This window comes from Trypanosoma rangeli (assembly GCF_003719475.1).
Source record: "Trypanosoma rangeli strain AM80 chromosome Unknown Tra_15.4_contig_00067, whole genome shotgun sequence".
In the NCBI taxonomy this organism is placed as follows: Eukaryota; Euglenozoa; class Kinetoplastea; order Trypanosomatida; family Trypanosomatidae; genus Trypanosoma; species Trypanosoma rangeli.
In genome coordinates, this window is record NW_021705813.1 from 33913 (window position 1) to 58625 (window position 24713).

At 51.9% G+C, this 24713-nt stretch overlaps 6 protein-coding genes across 6 annotated transcripts, besides 24 other annotated features; all 6 read left to right on the forward strand.

Annotated features, from left to right (window-relative positions):
- The first annotated feature begins 139 nt into the window (after positions 1 to 139).
- Positions 140 to 170: a sequence feature (GA-rich).
- Positions 171 to 237: 67 nt separating this feature from the next.
- Positions 238 to 256: a microsatellite.
- Positions 257 to 575: 319 nt separating this feature from the next.
- Positions 576 to 597: a microsatellite.
- Positions 598 to 915: 318 nt separating this feature from the next.
- TraAM80_02796 (uncharacterized protein) lies at positions 916 to 2853 on the forward strand (the record flags this gene model as incomplete). Its single annotated transcript, XM_029379787.1, has 1 exon — positions 916 to 2853. One exon carries the CDS (start codon positions 916 to 918, stop codon positions 2851 to 2853), a length of 1938 nt encoding a protein of 645 aa, XP_029240314.1.
- Positions 2854 to 2860: 7 nt separating this feature from the next.
- Positions 2861 to 2884: a microsatellite.
- Positions 2885 to 3478: 594 nt separating this feature from the next.
- Positions 3479 to 3524: a microsatellite.
- A 356-nt stretch (positions 3525 to 3880) lies between these two features.
- Positions 3881 to 3897: a microsatellite.
- Positions 3898 to 3913: 16 nt separating this feature from the next.
- Positions 3914 to 6970, forward strand: TraAM80_02797 (putative ubiquitin hydrolase; the record flags this gene model as incomplete). The annotated part of the gene is made up of 1 exon (XM_029379788.1): positions 3914 to 6970. The coding sequence occupies one exon, from the start codon at positions 3914 to 3916 to the stop codon at positions 6968 to 6970; it is 3057 nt and encodes a 1018-aa protein (XP_029240315.1).
- A 264-nt stretch (positions 6971 to 7234) lies between these two features.
- Positions 7235 to 7292: a microsatellite.
- A 183-nt stretch (positions 7293 to 7475) lies between these two features.
- Positions 7476 to 7504: a microsatellite.
- A 65-nt stretch (positions 7505 to 7569) lies between these two features.
- Positions 7570 to 11589, forward strand: TraAM80_02798 (putative kinesin; the record flags this gene model as incomplete). The annotated part of the gene is made up of 1 exon (XM_029379789.1): positions 7570 to 11589. One exon carries the CDS (start codon positions 7570 to 7572, stop codon positions 11587 to 11589), a length of 4020 nt encoding a protein of 1339 aa, XP_029240316.1.
- Positions 11590 to 12031: 442 nt separating this feature from the next.
- Positions 12032 to 12069: a microsatellite.
- A 207-nt stretch (positions 12070 to 12276) lies between these two features.
- Positions 12277 to 12317: a microsatellite.
- A 221-nt stretch (positions 12318 to 12538) lies between these two features.
- Positions 12539 to 12590: a sequence feature (A-rich).
- Positions 12591 to 12659: 69 nt separating this feature from the next.
- Positions 12660 to 12714: a microsatellite.
- Positions 12715 to 12821: 107 nt separating this feature from the next.
- Positions 12822 to 12864: a microsatellite.
- A 374-nt stretch (positions 12865 to 13238) lies between these two features.
- TraAM80_02799 (tRNA (cytosine34-C5)-methyltransferase) lies at positions 13239 to 16070 on the forward strand (the record flags this gene model as incomplete). The annotated part of the gene is made up of 1 exon (XM_029379790.1): positions 13239 to 16070. One exon carries the CDS (start codon positions 13239 to 13241, stop codon positions 16068 to 16070), a length of 2832 nt encoding a protein of 943 aa, XP_029240317.1.
- A 91-nt stretch (positions 16071 to 16161) lies between these two features.
- Positions 16162 to 16178: a microsatellite.
- A 132-nt stretch (positions 16179 to 16310) lies between these two features.
- Positions 16311 to 16372: a microsatellite.
- Positions 16373 to 16546: 174 nt separating this feature from the next.
- Positions 16547 to 16621: a sequence feature (A-rich).
- Positions 16622 to 17086: 465 nt separating this feature from the next.
- Positions 17087 to 17115: a microsatellite.
- Positions 17116 to 17268: 153 nt separating this feature from the next.
- Positions 17269 to 17297: a microsatellite.
- A 33-nt stretch (positions 17298 to 17330) lies between these two features.
- Positions 17331 to 18902, forward strand: TraAM80_02800 (membrane transporter protein; the record flags this gene model as incomplete). The annotated part of the gene is made up of 1 exon (XM_029379791.1): positions 17331 to 18902. One exon carries the CDS (start codon positions 17331 to 17333, stop codon positions 18900 to 18902), a length of 1572 nt encoding a protein of 523 aa, XP_029240318.1.
- A 314-nt stretch (positions 18903 to 19216) lies between these two features.
- Positions 19217 to 19236: a microsatellite.
- A 913-nt stretch (positions 19237 to 20149) lies between these two features.
- Positions 20150 to 20167: a microsatellite.
- Positions 20168 to 20190: 23 nt separating this feature from the next.
- Positions 20191 to 20222: a microsatellite.
- Positions 20223 to 20459: 237 nt separating this feature from the next.
- Positions 20460 to 20496: a microsatellite.
- Positions 20497 to 20610: 114 nt separating this feature from the next.
- Positions 20611 to 20636: a microsatellite.
- A 94-nt stretch (positions 20637 to 20730) lies between these two features.
- TraAM80_02801 (uncharacterized protein) lies at positions 20731 to 24204 on the forward strand (the record flags this gene model as incomplete). Its single annotated transcript, XM_029379792.1, has 1 exon — positions 20731 to 24204. The coding sequence occupies one exon, from the start codon at positions 20731 to 20733 to the stop codon at positions 24202 to 24204; it is 3474 nt and encodes a 1157-aa protein (XP_029240319.1).
- A 160-nt stretch (positions 24205 to 24364) lies between these two features.
- Positions 24365 to 24389: a microsatellite.
- Positions 24390 to 24713: the final 324 nt, after the last annotated feature.

Below are 24713 nucleotides of genomic sequence, written 5' to 3' on the forward strand. Positions count from 1 at the left end.
GGGCGAGGGGTGGCGGCGGCCACCAAACACACACATCTGCAGGCAACAAGCGGAGGGAGGTGGTGTGGGGGGGAAGAGCTTGTTGGCGCCCATCCGCAACGACCACAACCCACACAAGAGAGGCACATATAACACAACAAGGGGAGAGGAGGAGGAGGGGGGAGGGGAGGCCAATGGCCGATGTGACTGGGCACAACATTGCATAACAAAAAGAAGTATCTTTTACATGCCCGTTTGTATATATATATATATATATGTGCGGGTGTGTCACTCTTTCTTTTTTGCCTTTTCCAAGATTCTGTACGTACCGTTTCCCTTTTTTTTTTTGTCTACAAGCAGTTGAAATATCTACATTTATTCATGTATGCACATGTGTATTGCCATACATGTGAACGCCTCTCATTCATTTTCTCCTCCTCTCTGTTTTTTTTCTTTTTTTTGTTACATTTTCTGTTTTGGACTACTTTTGCCCCTTTCTACTTTTTATTTCTGCCGCTGTGAGTGCCTTCCGCGTTGTCACTGTGATGTTGCCCCACTTTCCCAGCATTCTTCTCCCTCTCATTATCATTTTTTTTTCTTCTCTCTCTCTCTATCTCTTGCTTGTTTCTGCTGGAGGGGTCAACACTGCCGTTTCCTTATGGATTTCCTACGCTCATGTCTCTGTCCATTATTTCAGCTGCTTATCTTCGTCTCTTTGGAGGGCCATTGTTGTGTTTCCCCACGTGTCTTCTTTGCTCGTTGTATCCACACTTTATTATTGTGATTTTTTGTCGTCTTCTTTTCCTTTGCCTGGGAGCACCCACACAAAACCACCACACACAATCTGGGAAACGAAAGAGGGTGGGGCTGACGTGGCTGAGAGAAGGCAGGAGACACGGTGAGAGGAGACATACTCAGGTCAACGGAAGGCGAGGCATGTATGAGGCAGCAGAGCACCAACTCGCTCTTGTCTCACGCAAGACCTGCCGGCTTGGCGAGGTCCTGCGGCAGCAGATTGACGCACTGAAGGAGTTACGCTCGTTACGTCGGGCAGTATTCGCTGAGCGCGACGAGCTTCGCCGACGACTGCAGCTTGTGGAGGAAAAAGCCAACGTCGCAGATCGTCAGCACAGCGAGGCGGAGCTTTGTCTGCAGCACACGGCGGAGGAGTTTGCGGTGACGCAGTTGCTGCAGAAACGCTATGCAAACACACTAGCGGAGTTGAAGGGGGGTCAACGTGTTGTGGTGCAGGTGGCTGCTCCTGCGGCCCGTGACAGTGGTCCGGCGTGGGAGGAAGCAGCGCGAGACAGTCATCTTCAGCAGCAGGAACCTCAACGCGAGAAGGAGAAAACTAGGCATGGGGCAAATATTGCAGTGACAGATAAGTGCACAGTGGTGGATTTGGACCGACGACGCACGTTTGTGGTGGACGCGGCGTACACAGTGACATCGCTTAGGCGACGGATGCAGTCGGAAGCCGCACTTGCCGGGGCTGCTGGTACGGCTTCAAATACGGATGACATGATACCGCGAACTTTTATGCCGGATGAGGAGTTTGCTGCTGCCATTCGTGTAGAGCACGCCGTTGCGGATGCTCTCTCGGGAGCGAACCTGGTTTTTCTTTCCTTTGGTCCCGCTGGGGGTGGAAAGACGGAGACTCTGTTTGGTACCAGGGCCGCCATCTTTCAGAACGGCATGCTACAACAACAGCGGCAGCAGCGCAGCTTTACTCGTCGTTTACGTCGTTCCGCCAGTAATGAACGGGCTCCGTCTGCAGATATGTCATTCAAATCGCTTCGAGGTTGTGAGAAAACGGCGGGTCTCTTGTCACTGTTTGTGTGCGGCCTCTTTAACGGCCTCGTTGAACACGCCGTGACTCATTTTAGCATCTCCTGCAGCTTTCTGGAGCTCGCCATGAATCAGACAGTCGATCTTCTTCTTCGGAAGCCGGGGCGGCCCATGTCTGGCGGTGGCGCGAATAACACCACGCTGGTGAAACTCACCTCCGCCACGGCGGGTGATTCCTTTGCTGCGCCGCTGTCGTGCAGCAGCGGCACGGGTGAAGAAGTCACAGCTGTGCGTGCTGAAACTGCTGAAGACGTGATTCGTGTGTTCTTTGAGGGACTTGAACGTTTCGGGCGCTGGCGGCGCAGCTTTTCGTCCTGGTTGCCGGCGGGCGGCGGCAGAGGCAGTAACAATAACCCGGGTGGGCAATGCCGCGAGGACGATGCCGCCTTTGTGGCGCACTGTGGTGGGGTGTCGCACGCCATCTTTTCCTTGCGCGTGGAGAGCTTCAACGAGAAGGGGCACTACCGGCGCTCGCTGGTGTCGTTTGTCGATCTATGCGGTCCGCCACCAGAAGGCGCAAGGCCGGCAATGCAGCCAATGCAGCCTGAGACGCAGTGGGTGGAGGAATCCTTGCAGGCGGTGTGTGACGCCATCGCCGCCACCTCCAGTGTTACGCCCGCTGCAGGCCAGAAGGCCGCTGCACGTGCTGAGGCGGCGTTTGATCAGCTTCCTAGCTCGCATACGAACTGCTTGGTACGTTTTTTGCGTCCTATTTTTGGTGGCAATGCGAAGGCGACGCTGGTGTGCTGCGTGGACGTCGAGCTGCACAGCAAAGAGGAGGTGCTGAACGCCATCAGCTACGCCTACTTCTTTAAGCGAATTACGCACCAAGCCATTCCGTACGATATCCCTCCTGAGCTTCAGCGGCTAAATCTGCAGATGAGCACCTTTCTCTCAGGCGATGGTGACGAGTGCGACGATGACAACGATATCGTGACTAGTGGTAATGTCGGCAATGGTACAATGCGCAGTTCCCTTGCGCCGATAGATGCAAGTGTGAGCGGTGAGGGGTTTTCTTGTACCTGAGACATTGCATACATACATACATACATACATATCTTCTCTTTCCCCTTGTGTGCGTACGTTCAGGCCTGCATGCACAGCAGGCCCGACGGGTAGAGAGGCACGAGGACCATTGCAAGAGAGGAAGTGGGGGATACAAAAGCAAAAGGGAACGAAGCAACAGGAATGACTGACTGTCATAGTGTCATGGTCCTTATTATTATTATTTTGGCGTCTGTTGTTGTGCACTCCTCATTCACATGAGTCTACAGGAGACCATTGTGTCTTGCTTAATCTTTTTCCCACGCTCTCCTTTTTGTTCTGTGGCTGCTGGTGGTAGGAGCGCGTAGAGACGTAGGGGTGATAGCAGCGACGAGCGAGGCGGGGGAGTGAGCGGGGCGGAATCAGCAGACCGGCGCAGGTGGAGTCCTACGCATAGCTGCATCCAGTCAAAGGCGAAGCGAGGTTTAGCTGCTTGGCTGCGGGGCAGACGAGACGCATTGGTGGGGGACGCCGTTGCACAGACGAAGTCGGCCGCAAGTGGCTGAGGCCCAAACACACACGCATATCCGCTGAAAGGGGGCTGCTACTGCTTTGCAACACGGCGTAGACGGTACTCTGCGCTCCACACGCACCAATCCGCTTCCATATACATCCATCTATCCATACATACCTTCATACATTCCTACCTATATTGTGTATAACTACCTATATCCCTGCTCTCTGTGTGTTGGGGCCAAAAACGTTGCAAGGAGCGGGGCATACATCACTTCTCCCCATACAGCAGGCAGGACGACGACTAAGGCAGCCGCAACACGGAGACACCGCTCAAGACGGAAAGGAGAGCGCGCACCTTCCGCCGCATAAACGCACGCCTAAACCCGAAACAATACCCAAAGAGGGAGAAGAAAGAAAAAGGTGGAAGAAAAGACATAAAGAGATAAGTGAAGTGGTAGAGGAAAACTTTAAAAACGGCAATAAGTGGGCTTTGAAAAAGCGAGGAACACAGCAGCCGCAGCATCAACTCAAAATAAAAGAAACAAGAAAAACAATATATATATATATATACCCATAACTACTGCCAATGAATTATGGTAGAAAGGTGCTGGAGGCTGAGAAGTTGCGCACGGAGACAGACAACAGTTATGCACTAAATGGCGACAATGGGTACTTGAAGCACAATCAAGCCTTCCCTCTCGCTCATGGAAATTATACCACCCCTCCACGGCGCAGCCACTCCCGCGCTGATGTGGGTGATGGTGATTCTTCGGATGGGGATTACACAAAAGAAATTGAGAGGGCCAACGACGGCGGCAATTCTTGCGGAGTGGGGACAGGCACCAAACAACCACACCAGCGCCACCAATTCAAAGGCAGCAGCAATGGTATGGCCTGTGGACAGTCGCGGAAACGGAAATCGTCAGCGTCCAGAAGCCTGACAACTTCGCCTGTACCGAAGAAGATTCGACTGGAGGCGACTTCGCCTGCAAAGGGTGATACAAGAAGTAGTCTGACGCGGGCAACAGGTTCACCTGCGGCGCGTCGCAGTCTGTTGGGGGTGAGTGAGAAGAAAAGTCCAGTGGCAGGCGGTGGGGCGGTGGAGACGGCGTCACGGTATGCGGCGCCGTGCTTAGGTAACTCGAACGGGGGCAACTCCCCATGCACCACACGTATGAGGGGGAGTCATTACGCGGCTCCCACTATTAGTTCAAAGCTGAAGGAAACTTTGTCATGGAGGCGGTCTTCCTTGACGTTGGGGCTTCATCCACCAGCAAAGCACTTCGATGGCCATGAACCAGCTACCGCAGGCATCTCCTTGTCGAAAACAAGCCGGAACCACGCAATCATGGCCGACCCCTACGACGCTGAAGCAAACAAACGGGTGGTAGCTACAGGTGAGGAGTGCGGACAAAAAACACAGGCGTTTTCCACCACCATTAACAACAACAATTCCACGGCGTCGGCTTCATTGTTTCCTGCTTACAAAAGTGCCGGAACTTCACTGACGCAGAACTCAACGCCTTGTACAGCGCATCCCACGACGTCACCAGTTAAAATGGCTAAGCAACACGTACCCGGCTCACCACCACCAACACCAGCGGAGAGGGAAACTGTAAAAACACCAGGGGCATCTCCGCCGCTACGTGCTGCAGTTTCCCCGCACTCTCTTAGTCCATATAGACAGTACCGTCTTGCAAGTGAGCCCCCACAAAGCGTGGCTTGGGCGGCGCCTGCTTACACCGGGAAGGCTCCCTATGCAGTAGCGGCGGTGCCGCCATCGCATGCTGAAGAAGCGGCTTGCGATGTCAGAAGAAAGACCTACCAGCCTCTTTCATTATCTTCCGATACAGAAAAGGGACCTGACTTCTCCTCAGCGAGCTGTGCAAAAACATCGCGTTGGCTCCTTAATTCATCATGGGGAGCTTATGGGTCACCGTCGCTCAGCCTTGGTTCGCGTCATTGCAGCGGATTCATAAACCCTCGTAATGATTGCTACGCATGTAGTGTTTTGACTTTACTGCTACGCAGTCCTAAGTTTTGCCACGCCTTGTGTGACGCGCCTAGGCGTGAGCCCAGTGACTCCGCTAACAGGAATAGTACCAATGATAACCAAAGTTACGACCCGAATAACGTGCATACAAGCTGGCCTTCCATACAGTTCCAACAGCGACAGGAGACTTCTTTTACAAGTATCCATGAAGTACTACTACACTTTCTCCGCTTGCTTCAGAAGCCGGAAAGTATCGGGTATGGAATTGACATGACTCCGTTGCGTGGGTTCTTTTCCACATCATTCTTCTCCGGGGAACAGCAGGACGCCCACGAATTCTTTTTGGATCTCATTCAAAAGCTAGAGGAGGAGGCAATAGAAATATTAAAGCGCAGGAATGGAATACATGAGGATAGTCTTGAAAAGAATCAAACAGAGACGGAGGCGGAGGCGGACATGTTGTTCAACGATGGCAACCAGGTTGACGGAAAGGGCGGCGAAGACGCTTCCATCATTCACCCATCGTGTGTCTGGATTAACAGACTTTTTGGAGGGAACCTACTGAACATTATTCGCTGCGGGAACGAGGCGTGTAAGCATGAAATTGCCACCCAAGATCCCTATGTAAACTTGTGTATAAATCTAAGCAAGACAGAATCCACCGAGGCAGGCGCTACGTTGCTGGCTCAGCCACTTGTTGCGGACAACGGCGGCTCAGCATTGGGTGAAGCTGTTGGCGGCAGACCCTGTACACCACCAAAGGAGGCAGTCCGTGAATCACTGCCTTCAGCAATCTTTAAAAGTAATCCGGGCGAACATGTTGACAACGACGTCCAGACATTATTAGAGCAAACCCTTCAATATGTGCCGCTTGACAGGTACGTCTGTGACGCCTGTGGCTCCACACAGAAGCAAAATCAAGGCGGTAGTCTCTTGGGCCCGTTACCACCTATTCTCACAATACAACTGAATCGGTATTCCACGAACTACGACCCAGTGAATGGTGTGCATGTGATAAAGAACAAAACGCCTGTTTTTATCAATGAAGAGCTTACACTTTTTGCATTGCGTGAGGAAGGACAATTTGACGGTGAGAAGAAGCAGTTGGCGCCCTGCGTACGAGGGGCGGAGCGTGCGGCCAAAGAAAGAGAGCGACACGTAATACCGAACCAGCAGCACGAGGGAGGTGAGACGGGTATGCCGTCCACCAATTCAACCTTGGAGGGAGACGACGACTCCAATAACTCAGGCGTGGACAAGCGGCATGAGAAGGCAGAGGAAGAGGCAGGGGACGACGCCAAGACGCATATAAATGCCATCCGCTATCTTTATCGTTTACGGGGCGTGGTGCGGCACATCGGTTCCTGTCCAGTTGCCGGGCATTATGTCACGGAGTTTGCTACGGACGGGCTTGAGCCAGGGCCGCCGCCCAAGCCTGACGACGCCGGCAGCAGCATTGGCAAGGCGGAGGTCAAGCCGTCAAGACTTTGGCATATAGCCGATGATATTCGTGTGGAATTACTGCAACTGGCGGCGCTGGAAAGGCGTCGTAGTTGTTCCACCGACTCCTACCTGCTATTATATGAGAAGGTGATGGAGGAGGAGGTTTCATGCCCAGTCTGGCGAGTCTTGCCCTCTGTGAGAAGGTGAGTTTGGAGCCTTTCTTCTCTCCCAACTACCATTTTTTTTTTCCTTTTGCTTGTTGTTGCGTGACTTCATGGTTTTTTCTTGCGGGTGTTGATACTGGTTTTTTTTTTTTCCATCTATCTTAGTCCGCATAATTATCTGTGCATGCATGTGTCTTTCTTGTTGCCACCATGTCGTTTTCCTTTTTGCATGGCTTCCCTTGACTCCACTGTTTTTCTTATGTACCAGTGTGTTGTGTGTTACTGTCACCGCTCCACCCCCCCCTACCACACACAAACACACACACATACAGAGGCAGACGGAGTGAGACGCACGCACATACACAGTGGGTACTTGGCTCCTCATTCACTATGAATGAGCTTTCTCAAGAGGCAGTAGTGCTATCTATCCATTATTTTTTCCACACACATGTCGTTTGCCGCCAGAATGCTTTTTTCTTTTATTTGACGCATACACACATATGCATGCTTGTATTTCCTTTTCTTCATCTCTTTTTCTCTCCTTAAATTTTTATTTTATTTTTTATTTTACTATTTTGTGTTTCGTGTGGGCGTACCTGCGCTGCGAGAAGGGAAAGGCAGGTTCTTATTCACAGAGGGTGAATGAGCAAGGCAGCCGTCTCGCGCCCGCGCGTGTACGTGCGTCTACGCCCGTTGAATGATCGTGAGAAGAAGGAGGGCGGTGGCGAACTCGTATGTCGTGGTGACGCGCGAATGCCTGACACGCTCTTTTTGAAGGGCGAAGAGGGGGCCCCGGAGTTACAGACACGCTTTGATCACGTATTTGATCGCGATGCAGTACAGAGTGAGGTGTTTCGAGTCATTGGGTCAGAGGTGCTTGACGCACTGTTCAGTGGCTACAATGCCTCTGTATTTGCGTATGGGCAGACAGGCAGTGGCAAGACTTACACGATGGAGGGCAACCGCACAAAACTGGAAGGTTACGGACTGACGCCGCGACTGATCCGTGCCGTCTTTGAACGGTTTGAGGCGAACAATGACATCACAGATAGCGCCTGTGAGGTGAGTCTAGTGCAGATCTATCAGGAGAAGATCCAGGATCTCTTGGCAGGGCAGAAAACCTTGGAGATACACATGGATCGCACGGGACAGTACGTAGCACGAGACGCGACATGGACACGTGTGAAGGGCCTTGAGGAGACGATGCGGCTGTACACGAAGGCGTCGGAGATACGTGCGACATCTGCAACTGAGATGAACCTTGTCTCCTCACGCAGTCATATGATTATGATGATGAAGTTGCAGTGGGATGAACCGTCTTTGCCAGGCTCACGTGCGCAGCTAAACCTCATTGATCTTGCAGGGTCCGAGCGGCTAGCACAGTCGGGTGCGAAGGGCGACAGCATGTGGGAAGCGATTCACATAAATAAGTCACTAAGTGCACTCGGCAATGTCGTCTCTAAGTTAGTAGAGCATGCGAAGCACAAGGGACGCCGTATTCATATACCATACAAGGACAGTAAACTGACATATCTCTTACAGTCAAGCTTGGGCGGATCCAACCTCATTCACTTTATCCTGGCAGTGTCTTGCAGCGCATTGTGGAGTTCCGAGACGAGGTCGACGATTGAGTTTGGCAAAAGAGCCCTGCAGTTGGTGCTGCGTCCAGTGCGTAATGCGATTGACTACAAGCGGTTGGCAGAGATGGAGGATATGATTGAGCGGATGCGGTCACACATCGCCAGCCTGGAGCAGGAGCTACGCGATAAACGCAGCAAGGAAGCGGCAGAGTTCCTGAAGCTGAAACAAATTCCACAGCACGACGATGAGACTCCTGAACGCCCGGATTATCATCGTCTTCAGAGTAGACAAAAGAAGAAGCTTAAGATGCAAACCGAGCTGTCCCGCATTATTTCAAATCTACCGGAGACCTTTGATGATTTAACCTCGCACAGTGTCTTATTCCCTGAGTCCAAGGCAAGCTTTCGTGAACTGGGCGGGCTGGAACTGCTTGTGCGCTTTGTAGATCGTTCTGCCTCTACCTTTTACCGCTCCAACGCAGCACAGACCATTGCTAGCGTCTTGGATGATGCTGGACGGGAGATGTTTGAGGAAATTGGTGGCCTTGATGCCTTGACGCGGTTGCTGCAAGTTAGGGAGGAACGCTGCAAGGAGGCGGCATGCGTGGCGCTTGAAGCCGCGTGTCGCGGTTGCCTAAAAAACAAAATGAAGCTTGCCCCTGTGGTGTACACAGAGTTAGTAGAGCTTATATATAGCTATCCAAATCAACAGGTTCAAGAAGCCGCATGTACAGCAGTGGCCGCGATTGTGGATCTTTACCCCGATGCACGACGGAACTTTGAGCGACTTGAAATTGTACCCAAACTTCTTGAGACGTTGCGAAACACCCCTGAGGAGGTTGTTAATCTCACCAAGGCAGCCACAAACTGTGTGGGACGCCTGGCTCACGGAGATGCAGATATGCAGTACATGATAGCATCCTTTGGTGGAATTGATCTACTTATTGATGTTTTGTTCAGTCCCGCAGGAACACGTGACCATCAGGTTCCTATTCTTGCCTCTTACGCTCTTGTGAATTTATGCTGCAGCAATGAAAGGAATCTTGACATCGCACGCGACAATCCACGCTACGGTGAGGTGAAATTTCGCCTGCTTGAAGGTCTTGCGCGTGTCTTTGGTAAAAATACGGCCCGCGAAGGGTACGGTCGTGCCACCGCCCAAGAAACAGAATCACCCTTTCCATACTATGGTGTCACCATTGCAGATAAGTGGTCCGCCACATCCTCCGGTGGTCGCCCAATCTTCTCCACCTTTATGGACAACCCACAGTTTTACTTATATGTGACGGAGACGACAGATATTGCCTTTATGATCCAAGACCTGCTTTACGAAGCTCGCATGATGAAGAAGAAAAAGAATAATACAGTGTATATGGGGTTAGCCCTTTTTGAGGGCGACCCTGAGCTCTCGAAGGTGGAGCTAAAACAACTGGACTTTCATGGACGCATGGTTGAGATTGGGAAATTCACCTCTAACTGTGAAAATGTGCTGCATTGTACGCTGCAACCGAGTGAAACTCCGTATGTTGTAGTCCCCTTCACTAGTCAACGGGGTCGTCAGACGGAGTTTGCGCTTTCAGCCTTTGGTGACAAATTTATTCAGCTTACTGCCGTGCCAGAGCAGGTAGGGTGGGTGCGAACTGTGCTAGATGGCTCCTGGACCGAATTGACGGGCCGCGGCGGCAGCGGCTTTGATTGGCGATGTAATCCACAAATTCGTTTGCAACCGAAAGAAAACTGCCGTGTAGTGTTTGTACTATCGTACCTCTCTGTAGATCGCCAACGTGCCCATTCGCGTGATGAGGAGGGGGAAGAGCAAAATAAGCGTCCCCGCCTACATGGAAGACTTTTTACCACCTTTGCCCCGGAAAAGCGATATCTTAAGGCTATCGTTCCGCTACCACAGAAGTCTACCTTTGTTGCCAGTAACAACTTTGCTAGCAACAGCTACATTTCCACGTCTGCCAACCTAAAGGCGGGAGAGGCGTATGTGTACATTCCCTTTACAGAGTCTCCCCATCAGGATGAATGGCGACTTTCTGTCTACTGTGACACAGATGATATGACCATCGCCCCGATTGACGGGAGTAAGTCAGAGTGGTATTGCACCTCCTCCGCCGGGATGTGGGCAGGAAAGCCGATTTCAGTGCAGGTTGAAACAAAGGGGAAAATGGTGGCGGTGGTGAGTAGCCCCGGGGTATTCCTGCGTGTGCGTCTGCTCAATACAAAAGGGAAAAAGTTGGAAGGCATTGACGCCTATTGGAATGCGGAGGCCTCTGTAGAGTATAAGAGTCAGGGGAGTGTCACCGTTCATGTAGAGGGCATGGTACGCACTGAGAAGGGACAAGAGGCGGCGCGAGAGATGAAGTTTGATGTCTTTGTTTTCACAGAGAATAAATGTACTGTGCAGCACGTTGACTTCGCTGCCGTGCCAAGCATTCTTCCACACCCCACGAAAAGTACCCCGCCGGAGCTGCTTAAATACCCTGTTGAGGTGGTGGACACAGACTTCCCGTTTGAGAACCTTGACCAGAGCGAGGACGAGGACGAGGAGGTCTACGAGGACGAGGATGCCGAGGAGCGTGGAGTGGAGCTGGAGAACACGCTTAGGCTGCGCAATGAGGAGAATGCAAAACTCATGAATCGCATAGTGGAGCAGCAGCGTGAGATCATGGAGCTGCGGCAGGTGCGCGGTAATTCCCCGGCCACCGAGTCGACAGACAAAAATTGTGTTAATGGGAAACAGCGCACGATGGTTCCAAACACATCCGGGCAACCACACCGTACGTCGCTGCGCGGGCATCAGTCAAAGAGGTCGGAGAGAAAGTCAGTGGTCAAGGGAGCCGCAGTGGATAATGCATCTTTGCTAGAGAACTCCGACCTCTCAGAAGCCCCACGCGCAGCGAGCAGCGCCAGGACCCGTGCGTTGCAGGATGCCGTTGAGCACTCCCTGATCACTCTGAACAGCATTGAGCGGCACCCCATCCCCCCAACAGAGCAGGAATGGGAAGATATGCGGAACAATTTGCGTGAACTCCAACGCCGACTCTTCTTTGCACTTGAAAGATCTCCTTTGACGTAACTTCGCGGGGGGAGGGGTGGGGGGGGGTGCGAGGAAGTGACGAAACATAGATATCTGCAAAGGCTTAGCAGCATACACGAGAGAAAAGCTGTGACAGCAGCAGCAGCAGTGGAGACGACATTAAGGGAAATAAATCAGCCTTCAGACTACGGCATGGAGAAGAAACCGGAATGGTGTGGGAAGAAGAGATTAGGCCAGGTCTCAAATTAGTGATACATAATGCATATGTACATACAACACTTTTCCTGGCGCTTACAAATATGGCTGCGGCATCAATGCGAGATGAATGCAGATACACGCATGCACACAGGGACCAAGTGAAAAAGAGCGAGGTAAAAAGTGTGGGGGTGGGGGTGTGTGGGGGTGGGAAACGCGTATAAACAACCTAACAGAGAAAAAGTGTGGGTCTGTCACCGCCTATTTTATCCCCCCAGATTGCATGTTATTATTATTATTTTTTTTTTGTGTGTTTTTGTTTTTGCTGGCGTCTTCTATTGCATTGCCTGGTGGAGGGAGCAAGGGGAGTCTCATGCGTTATTTTCCCTCTCTTACTGCGAGTGATCCTTCTGTACCCTTGTTTACAAGTTGATCTGATTAGAGCGTAACGGCAGTTATGTATGTATATGCTGCTGCATATACATAACTGCAGTCGCATACTATAAAGGCCTAGTGGAACGAGGATGGGCTTCTTTCCATCTATTTCTCTCTCTCTCTCTCTCTCCCTCTCTTTGTGTGTGTTTGTGTGGTCGGTGGTGAGAGGGTCACGATGTACACGCATATGCCTATATTCGCATCTATGTCAGTATTTCTATGTCTATGAGGGGACTGCCGTACGGGGAAATTTGTGTGTTGGTGAACGGTGCTGAAGAATCACAGCGCAAAAGTGATAAACAAGCAAAGTTCTCAACGCAGCTCAGCGGCTGTGAGTGTAAGGGGGAAAGAAATTTAAACAAATGACGAGATACGAAAGACAAAGACAAAAAAATAAAATAAAAAAAGACTTAGTACGGACATGCCTCCTTGAAAACGTATTTGCGATGTGCTTGCAGTAGCCACCTTGGCAGGGTGCCTATTCATTTTTTTTTTTAAATTATTTATTTTGGCTATTTATCTATCTCTTTCTTTCCCTTCCTTTTTCTAACTTTCTCCTGCCTTCTACGCAACCATCTTTGTAGATTTTTTACGCTGTATGCTTCCTTCTACAGTGATTCAATGCCGCACCTTTTGCGCTTTTGTTGTTGTTGTTTTTCTTTTGTTGTTGTTTTTTTTCTTTTGGGTTTTTAAAAATCTTTTTTACTCTGTCGTTTTGTTTGCTTCTATGCGTGTGCGCTGTAGAGTCATCCCTGCCCCTCCCCTCTGGGGGCAACGTAGAAAGGAGAAAACTGTTGGCATTTTTATTGATCTCTGGATTTTTTGCCGGCTGAGGTGGTGAAAAGTGAGGAGGCGAGGCGGGGGCTGCAAAGTGGGAAGGTGGAAGTTGCTGTTTGGGTCCCGCCTGCGACAACCACAACCAACGATTACAAGGTGAAACGGGAGGGAAGAGCGGTGGGGGAAGCGAACAGGAAGAAGCCAAGCGGAAAGTCCGAAGAAAACGTACAAAGGGAAGGGGTAAATAAACAAATAAATAAAGAAGAAGCAAAGCGACAAACATGCGGGCTTCTCCTCTCTGCCACTATGACTCATTTACATCTTTGCGTGGGAACGTCGCGTCACTCTTCGCACCGTTGAAGAGTCCCGAATCCGTGCGTCGCGAGGTTCATCAATACGTCTGCCACGTCCCGTGGCGTTACAAGGGTGTTCCGCGGCAACGAGGGAGTTGGATGCGTGGCACTCTTAACCTCGTCTTTGGGGAGGCGCGGCGGCGTGGAAGTTACACCGTTGCACGGGCTGCAGTAGAGGTGGCTCTTGCACAACAGCAGCAGCTGCAGTTGACGATAGAGCCGTCGTGGGTCAAGAATGCGCTTGCGGCCTGCCGCACCGCGGAGGAAATGCGTGAGATGGAAACACTGCTCGCACGGCATCGTCGGCTAGTTGGAGGTGGGGTGGGTGAGGCAGGTCACGAATTGACTTCCGCAACGCAACGCGACGACGCACTGCTGCCTCAATCGCTGCAGGATGACGTGGGTGAGCCACGCGACACCACCCTGCTTGCCGCTGGTTACAGTAACGTGGTGCTGGCAACGTTGCGCCAGAAGCGAGATCACGTGGTGGCTGCGCCAAATGCTTCATTTTCGCGTTATTTTGTGCGTCAGGGACTTGTGGAGGATGAGGCGGAGCTGATGGAACTGTTTAAGGCTCTGCGCGGGCGCCAGCCAGTGGGGTTCCGTGTACTCACCTCACAGATGTACGGAAAAGTGGTGGAGGGTCTTTTGCGTGGTCGTCCCGGCATAGAACCCTTGTCCTGGCTTCCACCCATGTGTGGTGCCTTCGTCATGTCGGATACACCAGACATCCCACACAATATACTTCTTTCCAACAGACAACTGCTTCGGGCGCTTGCAAACGAACGACTTATTTCTTTTCAATCCACCTCAAGTATGCTGCCAGTGTTGCTCCTCGATCCGCGTCCTGGGGAGTCCGTGTTGGATTTGTGTGCTTCACCTGGTAATAAAGCAGCTCTTATTCTTGACTACATGACTGGCCTCTCGTCGTCCTCCGTGTTGTCCTCGGAGAGTGGCTGCATTGTAGCGAATGATGCCATATTTTCCCGCAGACACGCACTCGCACAGCGACTGCAGAGTGTTTCGCCGAATATAGCTGTGACACAGATACAAGGACAACACTTCCCTGTACAGCCCGTTGCAACGGGTGGGGTTCAATACGATAAGGTGTTGGTGGATGCTCCTTGTTCCGGAGAGGGCCGCATGCATAAGGATGTCATGTCGTGGCGAATGTGGCATCCTTTGAAAGCTGTGGAATTTTTTGCCACTCAGGTGGCGCTACTGCGACGCGCAGTGGAGTTGTGCGCTGCAGGAGGGTGCATCGTCTACTCGACATGCACCCTCAACCCTCTGGAAAATGAGGCGGTAGTATCAACAGTGTTAGCGGATGGTGGAGTGGAGCTGGTGCGCCCACCACGTTCCATGACGGCGAATAGTGGCTGGCACTTTGGTCGAGGTTTGCCACGATGGCTTGTTCCGTCACGCGCGGGAGGCTTTTTGCATACCTTTGCAGAGGCAGAAGCGAAGGGGGAGAAGACGACAGTAGAACTTTTTCCACCTGATGGGAATGCAAAAGTTCAAGCGGCACTCGAAGCTTGCTGTTTGCGTGTTTTACCACATCGCAATGGCGGTGCGGAGGGCTTCTTCCTCGCCGCCCTGCGCAAGGTGAGGCACGGCAACTCGGCACGTTTTTTGTCTCCACCTCCAAAAGTCACCGTGAGTGGCGAGACAGCAGCTATTTCTGGCGGTCAACTGGTGGGAGACTCTGTTCTGCATGCCTGCGGTGTTGTGCGACTCTCGCCGGGGAACATGTTGCTGCGGCAACATCTTGGCGTGTTTTTCAATGACAGTGCGACGCAGATGGAAGCATTTTTGACCAAATGTGGCCTCTGCGCCGCTTGGAGGGAAAATCGGGGACTTCTGCTTATTTCGGAGAGCAGTTGGGCTCATATGAGGGCTATTTCCTCCACCACTGTGATGCCGTCCTTGTCGTCTCCGTCTTCAGCTGCTGCGTTGCTGGAGGTGGGGATTGTTGTGATTGACGCTGCGACAGGCGGCTTGACGGAGAGTGGTGCATTTTATCTACGACCACATGCGACCTCGCGCGTGTTGCCGATTCCGTTCTCAGAGATGCAGTGGTTACTGTCCCACCAGGTACTGAAGCTGTCTGAACTACAGGAGGACCCTAAACTGGTGGCGCGGCGAATTGTGGGAAACATGACACGCCTGAACGAGGAAGCTGAGATGGCGCAGTGTCAGACACCACTGCAGTGGGTGGCCCACGCCTTTGCGGTTATCGGTTCACGTGAGGGGAACTTTATTGTGAGTTGTCTGCCTCCTTCCGCGCCCACCGAGTTGCACACAGACGTGCATGCGGCTGGCCTTGCGTCTCTTAGCATTCCCGTGCTTCTGCGTCGATCCTCAGCAGGCGTGGAGCTGCATCTATCTCTTTCACAGGATGCACGTCAGCGGTGCCTGGCGGTTATTGGCCGTGTCCTTGCCCACAATCGACGGACCGGGGCGACCGCGGCGGCGGCGGCGGCGTTGGAGCAGGAACACATGCAAATGGGTGTGCAGTACAACACGAGCAGGACGATGGACAGTGCAGGGTTGGAGGGTCGACCACTGACGGCGCAGCGACAGCACCGACGCCTATACCTGTCGACTTCCTTCGTGCCTTCCACGTCGTCGCCACCCCTGCACACGGTTGCTGCGACCAGCCCGACCGGTGCGCCCCACAATGACAGTATCAGGCGTGTTGGTGCGAATGACGGTGAAAACCAAAAGTATTTGCGCCCTGCGCGATGCTTTGAAATTTAAAAAAACAAAACAAAACATCATTGCCTCAGTTTTATTGGGGTATTTTTGCTCACCCACCTCCTTTGCACCATTGACGGTAACTGAATAAACAAGAGAGAGAGAGAGAGACTGTGTGTGCTCGTGTGGTGTGCGGGAAAAAGGGGAAGTGCATACGTTGTGTATATTCTGATGCTTCTTTTGACGAGATTTCTTTGCTTTATTTATTTGTTTTTGCCTGTGGTTGCTGTTTGTCTTGCGGCTTCTCTCTCTGTCTCCTCCGCTCTCTCCTTTCGCACCCCTTCGTCTGGTCTCTTTCCTCTTCTTTATTTTTTGCGTGTTTTTTTTTCTTTTTGGCTTGATTGCAGAAAACGTATAGGTGCAAGGGCTTTGGCACGCGACACTCCGCGTTGGACAGGCCGCACAAACCAACAAGACGGCGATAGACCACCACACGTGTGTGAAACGCGAGGCGAGGCGGAGTAAGCATCACGGCTGCGAGGAAAGAAAAGAAGTAAAAACAAAAAACGAAACACCAACAGGAGTAAAAACGCGAAGGAAAGAAAGAAAGAAAAAGGAGGTGACGACGGTAGTCGCGGGAAACAAAATAGTAATAAATTATATTACTCGGGGCGTTATCGCGTAAGGGGACAGCAGTGTGAAGCGTGTCTCTTACGTTCCACAAGTACACGCGCCTGCTACTGCTGACACACAGGTGTAGCGAATAACAAGGGAGTACAGGAGATAAATAGAGGTGGGATACTGAGTGGTGGTGACGGCAGCGGCACAAAGAGAATACGCTGCAATACATAAACATTGCTCCTGGCTACCACTGTTACTGGTGGCACAGGACTGACAGGAGGCAGGTGGGTGTGGCGGGGAAAGTAAGAGAGAGCCGGTACGGTGAGGCACCCAAAAATCCATATATCTTAGTTCACGCTCGTAAAAAGGAGCGAGATTTGGGTGGCTGTGGAAGCGCGACACCCAGCGGAGGAGAGGACGAGGGAGGAGAAGGCAAGAAGTACGGACACTTAGCAAGAATATATATATATATATATATATATATATACAGGCATACAGAAAGAAAGACCACATCTGCGGGAGTTTGCTAAAACTACAACCACGAATTTCCGGTGACATTTATCGTGTCAGAAGTAGTTGTATATACGTATATACGCATACTGCTGGAGGCGGAAACACTTGTAAATATTAATAGGCAGGCATAATTTTATTATTATTATCATTATTATTCCTTGTTTCTTGTATTCGTGTGTGTGGGGAAGCATGCCGTCGTTGAACAACTCGTTTGTGGGTGGGGCCGCACAACAAGTGTGCATCGATGAGTCCGTAAACACACGAGAAATGTTCAAGCGTATCGTCCTGATGACGATTCCGCTAAGTTTTGCTCAGCTTGCACAGTTCTCCATCAACGTCTCTATGATTGCTGTCGTGGGAAGATTGGGCGTAAATGAGTTGGGCGGCGCATCGATTGCATACGGACTCATTAATGCCACGGCATTCGCCTTTGCCTCTGGATGTTGTGGAGCATTAGAGACAGTGCTTTCCCATACCTACGGCCGAGATTCCAAGAATAAGTTGTACGGCGTGTATACGCAACGCATGTTTCTCATGCTGATGATTCTTGCTTTTTTGGTGTCTCCAGTTATTTTGTTCAGTGATCGCATTCTTCTGTATTTGGGGCAAAATCCTGACGTGATCGTATTTACAGGGCAATTCTGTCGCATTTGCGTGTGGGGGATTCCTCCAGCCATGATGCTGGAGTTGCTACGACGCTACTTTGCATGTCAGCATCTATCCAACCCCCTTTCTGTCAATCTTGTGGTGGGTGCCGTGTTCTTTCCGTTTTTACTCATAGCATGCGTTTATTTTTGGGGCTTTGCTGGCGCTCCGGTGGGTTGGTGCATTCTCATGGTGTTCATGTCGGGAAGCCTCCTGCTCTACCTCATGCTGACGAAAAAGTACAAGGATACCTGGGGCGGCTGGGACGACGCCGCTTACAGGAATTGGGGTCCACTTCTCAAGCTCACCCTTCCTTCTATGGGGATGATGTTTAGTGAATGGATCTCGTTGGAGATTAACAATATTTTTTCGGGTTTTGGCACACGCGAGGAACTCGCGGCATTTGGCATTACGTTTCAGTTATCCAGTTTGTGTTGGGCTGCAGTCTCAGGCACATTTATTGCAGGCTCGGTGTTGGTAGGTAATGCCATTGGCAAGGGGAAGCCCATGTTGGCACGTCGCATGGCATTTTATTGTGTAGCCGTGGGGACCTTCATTGCACTGCTTAACCTGTGTGTGGTGTTTCTATTCCGGAATGTGTTTCCCTACATGTTCACGGATGACGCCACGGTGGTTAAAATATTTCACTCCTTACTCCCCTACTTTGTAGTCTACCACGTCTTTGATGTCTTTCAGAGCTGTGTGATGGGCATCTTGCGGGGGTGCGGGATGCAGAAGCTGGGCGCAATTATGATTCTCATGGTCTACTCCATTGTGGGTGTCCCACTGGGCGCTTGCCTTTTTCTGAAGACAGACTTTGGCGTCCAGGCATTGTGGTTTGGTCCCGCCGTTGGCGTGATGGGGATGGGGTTTCCTGCGTATATGTACCTGCTTTTGCGCCACATCAAGTGGGCCTCGCTGAAGCCACACACGGACCAACACGAGTTGGCCAACGTGATTCCGGAGGAGGACGTGGACAGTGTCGTCATCTGCAACAGCAGCTCGAGCGTGAGCCTGGACTCCATGGAAGCGGACGGGAGTGCGAAGCTGAATGAAGGCAAACACCATGGCACCGGAGAGTACTGTGGTGACGCCTACAAAAACACGGGATCTTAGCCAGCGCCTGACTGCATACGAGGTTTCTTTGGGTCAAACGCCGTCAGAGAAACGCCGGAACGACACGGACTAAGGAAGCAACAAGTGCCGCTGCTGGAAACGATGGTGGTTGGTGGTAAGGGTATGTGAGAATAATAGTAATACCAACACAATAATAATACGTGTATGTGTCTAACGTGTTTTTTCTTCTTCCTGTGACTCCGCTGAACATGCACGGCGCCGAACAGCTCACAAACACATGTGTGTATATTTATATGTGCAGCCAAGAAGCTAGCGAGGAGGCGGTGGCCCAAGAATGGTTGGACTGAAAAGAAAATGATAATAATAATAATAAAACAAAGTTTTAGCCGATGACGGTAAAAATGATTGGAGGAATGAGTGAAAGAGAAATGCGGCGAAACAGGCCTACTGCTGTGCGCTACGAGAGCCTGCGCATGCATTCTGTGTATGTATGTGGTGTCGAGTGGCTGACGGGTTGTCGCCTTTTCAGCCAATGAGAGAAGGAAAGGTAGGAGAACGAATACCACACGAATACCAGCAGCACCAGTCAACCACTTGTTACGTCTTTACTTTACTTATGACATTCTCCTTTGTACTTGTTTTTTGTTTTTCTTGTTTGCTTGATACATATGTATGGGTGCTTTTTTTTTTTTTCTGGCACTGAGCGACGTAGATGATCTTCGACGCATATGCCCTACGTGATTTTTGTGTTTGTTTTTGCTTTCTTGGTTCCTCACATTCTATTGTGGGAATTGCCTCTGGATGCGGACCACACATACTCATCACCGGGGTCTCTCCGTGTCTGCGTCTGGTGTAGTTGCAGGCAGAGTGGGGACGAGAGGGGGTGGTGAGCAGGGACGGCGTTGGCGTGCAATGACGGGTCACATGGGCCTCACGCATCGATATTTGCATGAATGTCTTTCTCTCTACAAATATAACTTGCTCCCTATTACGTCGTTGAGTTTTTCGTCTGCTACGGCCCCAAGGACATTCAAACAACCCTTTTCTTTTTTTGTCCTTTTCTCTGTTTACCGAAAGAAGGCGGGACATTGATTTTTCATTAATAATGATTCGATGATTACTTTTTTTTTTTTCTCTTTCGTAGGTGATGGGGGTAGGACTGGTGAGTGTGTCGTGGTCTTCACAGCTGCTTGTGGTGATGGTTGTCTTAAAGTGTGTGTTTTGTCTTTAGTTTCGTTTTTGAACTTATGCTGGTCTGTGGAGGGAGGTAATTCTTGCAGGCAGATACACACACACACACACACTTGTATCTCCCCCCCTCCCCTCCATAGATATATATCTATTTGTATGTATACATATCGTCCGTTATTATAACTTTTTTTTTCTCCACATTTACTCAAAATCTGGACGTTGGATGGTTTTATTTTTTCCCTTTGGTGCTTGTTTGGCTCGTTGCAGTAGTATGGATGCCGCTGATGTGTTTTTCTTCCTGAATCTGTGCAGCAGGATGCAGCAGTAAAATGTCTACCACGCCGTGACCGCCAAGTGGAGAGGGGGAACGGTGGCAACCGTGGTGCCGCATGTGGGGGCCTATGGGAGAGAGAGAGAGAAAGAGAAAGAGAGAGAAAGAGAGGTCCGGTGCAGGAGGAGGAACCAACTAGTCAAGTCACAGATGTATGCTTATGTGCTGCCATCACATTTATTCCCCTCCCATCGTTGTTTCTGCCTTCATTTACTGTTGCAAGCAATACATTTATATATATATATATATATGTTAAATCGTAGCGCGTTTTATGCTGTTTGCTTCTTTGCATGCGTATCATTTTCGTTGTTTTTGCTTTAAGTGAAAGGACGCCTGTGTGCGGGCATGGCGGTGATTCCGAAGGCGGGTGAGGTCTTTCACAGCGATGACGGCAGTGTCTCGGTGGTGCTTCCAGATCCCTGCGACTCGAGTAGTGTGCCCACGCAGGAGGAGATAGAGGAGTATGCGGAGTGGCTCGGAATTGATTTGGAGAAGGAGCCAAGTCTTCTTTGGGTTGCACGGGAGGGGCTGCGGACGCCGCTGCCGGCAGAGTGGAAGGCGTGTCGCACAGGCGAAGGCGAAGTGTATTACTTCAACTTTTTAACCGGCGAGAGCAAGTGGGAGCACCCCACGGATGAAGCTTTTAAGGAGAAGGTGATGGAGGAGCGTGCGAAGCTGATGACCGGCGGGGCCGGTTACGGAAAGGCAAAGAAGCGAAACAAATCCTCCGCCACGGCAGGAAGGGGTGAGGAAGGTGCCGAGGTACGGCGTCTGGAGAAGGGGGCGGCGGGCCACGTTGAGACCCCAAAGAAGTCCGTTAAGGGGACAAAAACGACCACCTCCACGACACCGATGTCATCGCCGTACACGTCGCCCATGACCACAGTTTTGACAGCCTCTGCCATGCGATTTGGTCGGCTGGGGGCTTTGGGAACTCCGGCGGCAACGCAGCGCGTTGCCCCGGACGTGAGTGGATTGCTGGCGTCGAGTAGCACCGGCGAACGCGCGCTCACCCGGTTTGGCTTCGGTGGGAGCAACACGAGCACGAGTAGCAGCATCGGCCTGGCGGCTGGGGGGCTCGGCGTCGGTATCGCTGCAGGGAAATCGTTGTTAACAAAAACCCACGATGGTGTGAAGGGGATGGAGGTACAAATCCGCCGGCGCATCGACGACGACATTGAGGCCCGCCGACGCGCCATGCGGATACGCCATGAGAAGCAAATCATGGACGAGCGTGCCTTGCTGGAGAAGGCGCTGCAGGACGCGAAGGAAACCGGCGAAGTTGCGGTGGCGGAGGCGCGAGAACGACAGGCCGAGGAGTTGAAACGACGCGCCCAGGCTGAGCTGGAATCTTTGCAACAAACACTAGAGAAGCAACATGCGGAGGCGAGGGCGCGTGTGGCGTCGCTCCGACAGAAGCTGGAGCAGGAGCAGACGTCGTTGGAAGGTGCCTTGCAGGAACGCCTGAAGGAGGTGCGGAACGAGATGCAACGCCGCCGTATTGAAAGTGCAACGACGCAGCGTGAGGTGGCGGCGGCGACGTTGGCAAAGGAGAAGGCGAGACTCTCAGAAGACCTCGCGCGGCAGTTGGAGGCAGAGGTAACCAGGCTAGAGCGTGACAGTAAAACGACCCTGGAGGCGTTTGAAAAGAGGCTTGCGGCCGAGCGGGCCAAATTGGAGAAGGAGCTTGACGAGAAGGAGAAAGAACAAGGCGGCAGTGACGCGTCCAGTAAAGCGGCAGAGGCCGCGGTGCAGCGGGCGTACGAGGCGGCACTGCAGAGGGCAACAAGCGCCGCTTCAGACGCCATGGACGCCTTGCGTCACGAGTACCGCGCCAAGGAGGATGCTCTGCAGGCTGAAAAACAAAGAAAGCTTCAGGCGAAGGAGGCATCCGCAGTGACGGCATCCCCGGTAAATGCGAAACATGACGACGAACTCAAGCGCAGGGAGGAGGAGGCGGCGGCGGAGGCGGCGAAGCTTGAGCAGGCATTGAAACAAAAGGTCGCGCAGTACGAGCTGGAAACCCAGCGGCTGGTGGCGGCGAAGCAGGCGGAGGTGAATAAAGCGAGGCCATCCGGTGGTGATACGGAGAATAGAGAGCATATCAGCAGCATCAGCAACAACAACAATATTGCCAAAGCAGGACGCCCGACGATGACGGCTGTGCAGGAGCAACGAGAGTTTGATGATGCCTTGCAGCGTCTAGAGACGAAGCACGCCCAATCAATGGATCGGATTCGACGCGAGCACGAACGGATCTTGCAGGAGAAGAAGCTCTTTAACCCACGTCAGTCGCCTGGCTACGCAGAAAGGCTACAGGAGGAACAGGAGCTGTGGTTGAAGGCAAACCCGCCACCGGATTTGACGATGCCACAACTGGAGCCCGTTCCGACCTTCTCTGGATTGATGAATGCCTCTCCAGCGCCTATGCTGAACAAGGCGGACCAGCAGAAACGGGTTGACATTGCTGTCATGGACGCAAAGGAAAAGAGGACGGTTGACGATGAAAATAAATTGGCGGAAGTGGAGTTGATGCTAACAAAGGAGGTGAAGGAGGCGGTGACTGCATATCGTGAGGAGCGGCTGCGGGAGGTTGAGGCGAGGCTCGCGCAGTATCAAGTGAGGCAGGCGGAGGAGTATCGGCAGCGGCTTGATCAAACGGCCTCCACCATCACGGAGGGGGTGAAGGCGCTCGCCACACGGCAGTCATCTCCGTGGGATACGGCAGCAACGGCAGAGTCACTATCTCGAGTACCTCAGCCAGACGGAAACACTGAGAATGTGGCACTGCGGATAAATGAAGTGAGTGTTGAGGAGGCTCATAGGCGTGAGGAAGAACTGCGACAGCGCTTGCAAGGACGTATTGAGACACTCGAAGCGATGACACGGGGCGCACGGGCAGCGTTGCGACAACGGCAGGATTATGCTCAGAGAAGGACTCGAACTCCAACTGCTGCGACGCCTACCAATACGACCAATGCGACCAATACACCTGTTGCATCTAAACTACCTCCTACTGTGCCAATAGATGCATTCTTTTCAGGACGTCAGGAACAACAACTCACCCCGGGCCCTTTGCTGCAGCCGCAGCCGCAAACCCACTGTTCCTTGACGTCTGTGTTAAATGGCACCTTGTCGAGTATAGCTCCTGTCAACAGTTTGTGGAGCAGTGCACGACCGAGCCCGATGAAGCAGCAACCTTGGCTTAATGCGGGTAACGCGGTCTCGCCTGTCTCTTGGCATGAGAAACAACCAGCGTTGGGGCAAGACAGCAATGATGATCAACTTTTGCATCCTTTGCTGTCGAAGCAAAATTGTGTCTTAGAAGATCGCCTGCGTCGTGCGAGTTTATTGCTGGCAGAGAGGAAGGAAAAGTTACGTGCTCAGCATGTAAGTATGATGCAGGCCCGTGAGACGTGGCGGCAGGACATGGCCAAGTGTCGTACTCAGCGGGACCGCAACCACGCTTTGCTCTTGCGAGAGGTCAAGGTGGTGCTGGAAGAGAAGGCTAGGCAACTCAACCGTGAGACGTTGGAAGTTAAGCAGGCCACTGTCTGGCTACGCAAATGCATGGCGGAGCACAAAGCAAGGCTACGCCCCCAACCTGCACGCCACATCTCCGCTGAAGACGTGATTGTGGCCGGCAACACCACGGCCACTACCTCATGTCACATTATTTCTATGCTGGAGGGCCTTCTTGCGCGCACGGAGCTGCTAGAATCGTATGTGACAGCAAAGAAGCAACCGGACACGAAGCCCTTGCATCAGACGCGGCATCGTTCAGTTTCGCCAGGGAAGTGTCACTGGTACCACCAGTAGAGTTGCCATAGTGAGGCAACACCATTGTAGACAAATACCATTCCATTTGGCGTCACGTGATGGCTTGTGGAGCAGCAGCAGTCCTCGTGAACCATGGCGCTGGGCCACATATGCTTAAGATGCATGCTGAGTTACAAGGATGCCGAACAACCGCAAATGAAAAAAAAAAAAGAAAGGAAGAAAGACATTTGTGGAAGGGGGCGGAAGCAATGCGAGGAGCCATGTATAGATAGTATACTATGAGTAAGCATTTGTGTGAGTGTATGTGATTTGTTTTTTTTTTTGTCGACTTTTGTATGATGGGCGAAGCGAGGCATGAATGGGGTTGGCGGAGGGGGGGGGGCGGAATGAAAACAAGCAAACAAGGGGGTGGCTAGATGAGGCGGTGTGACTGTGCGTCACGGACAGACACATACAAAATGAGATGCCATGTGACACTTTGGTGTCGTGAATCCCATTGAATTTTCTGATGAACCTCCGCATCCTTCACAACACAGGCAGATGGTCAC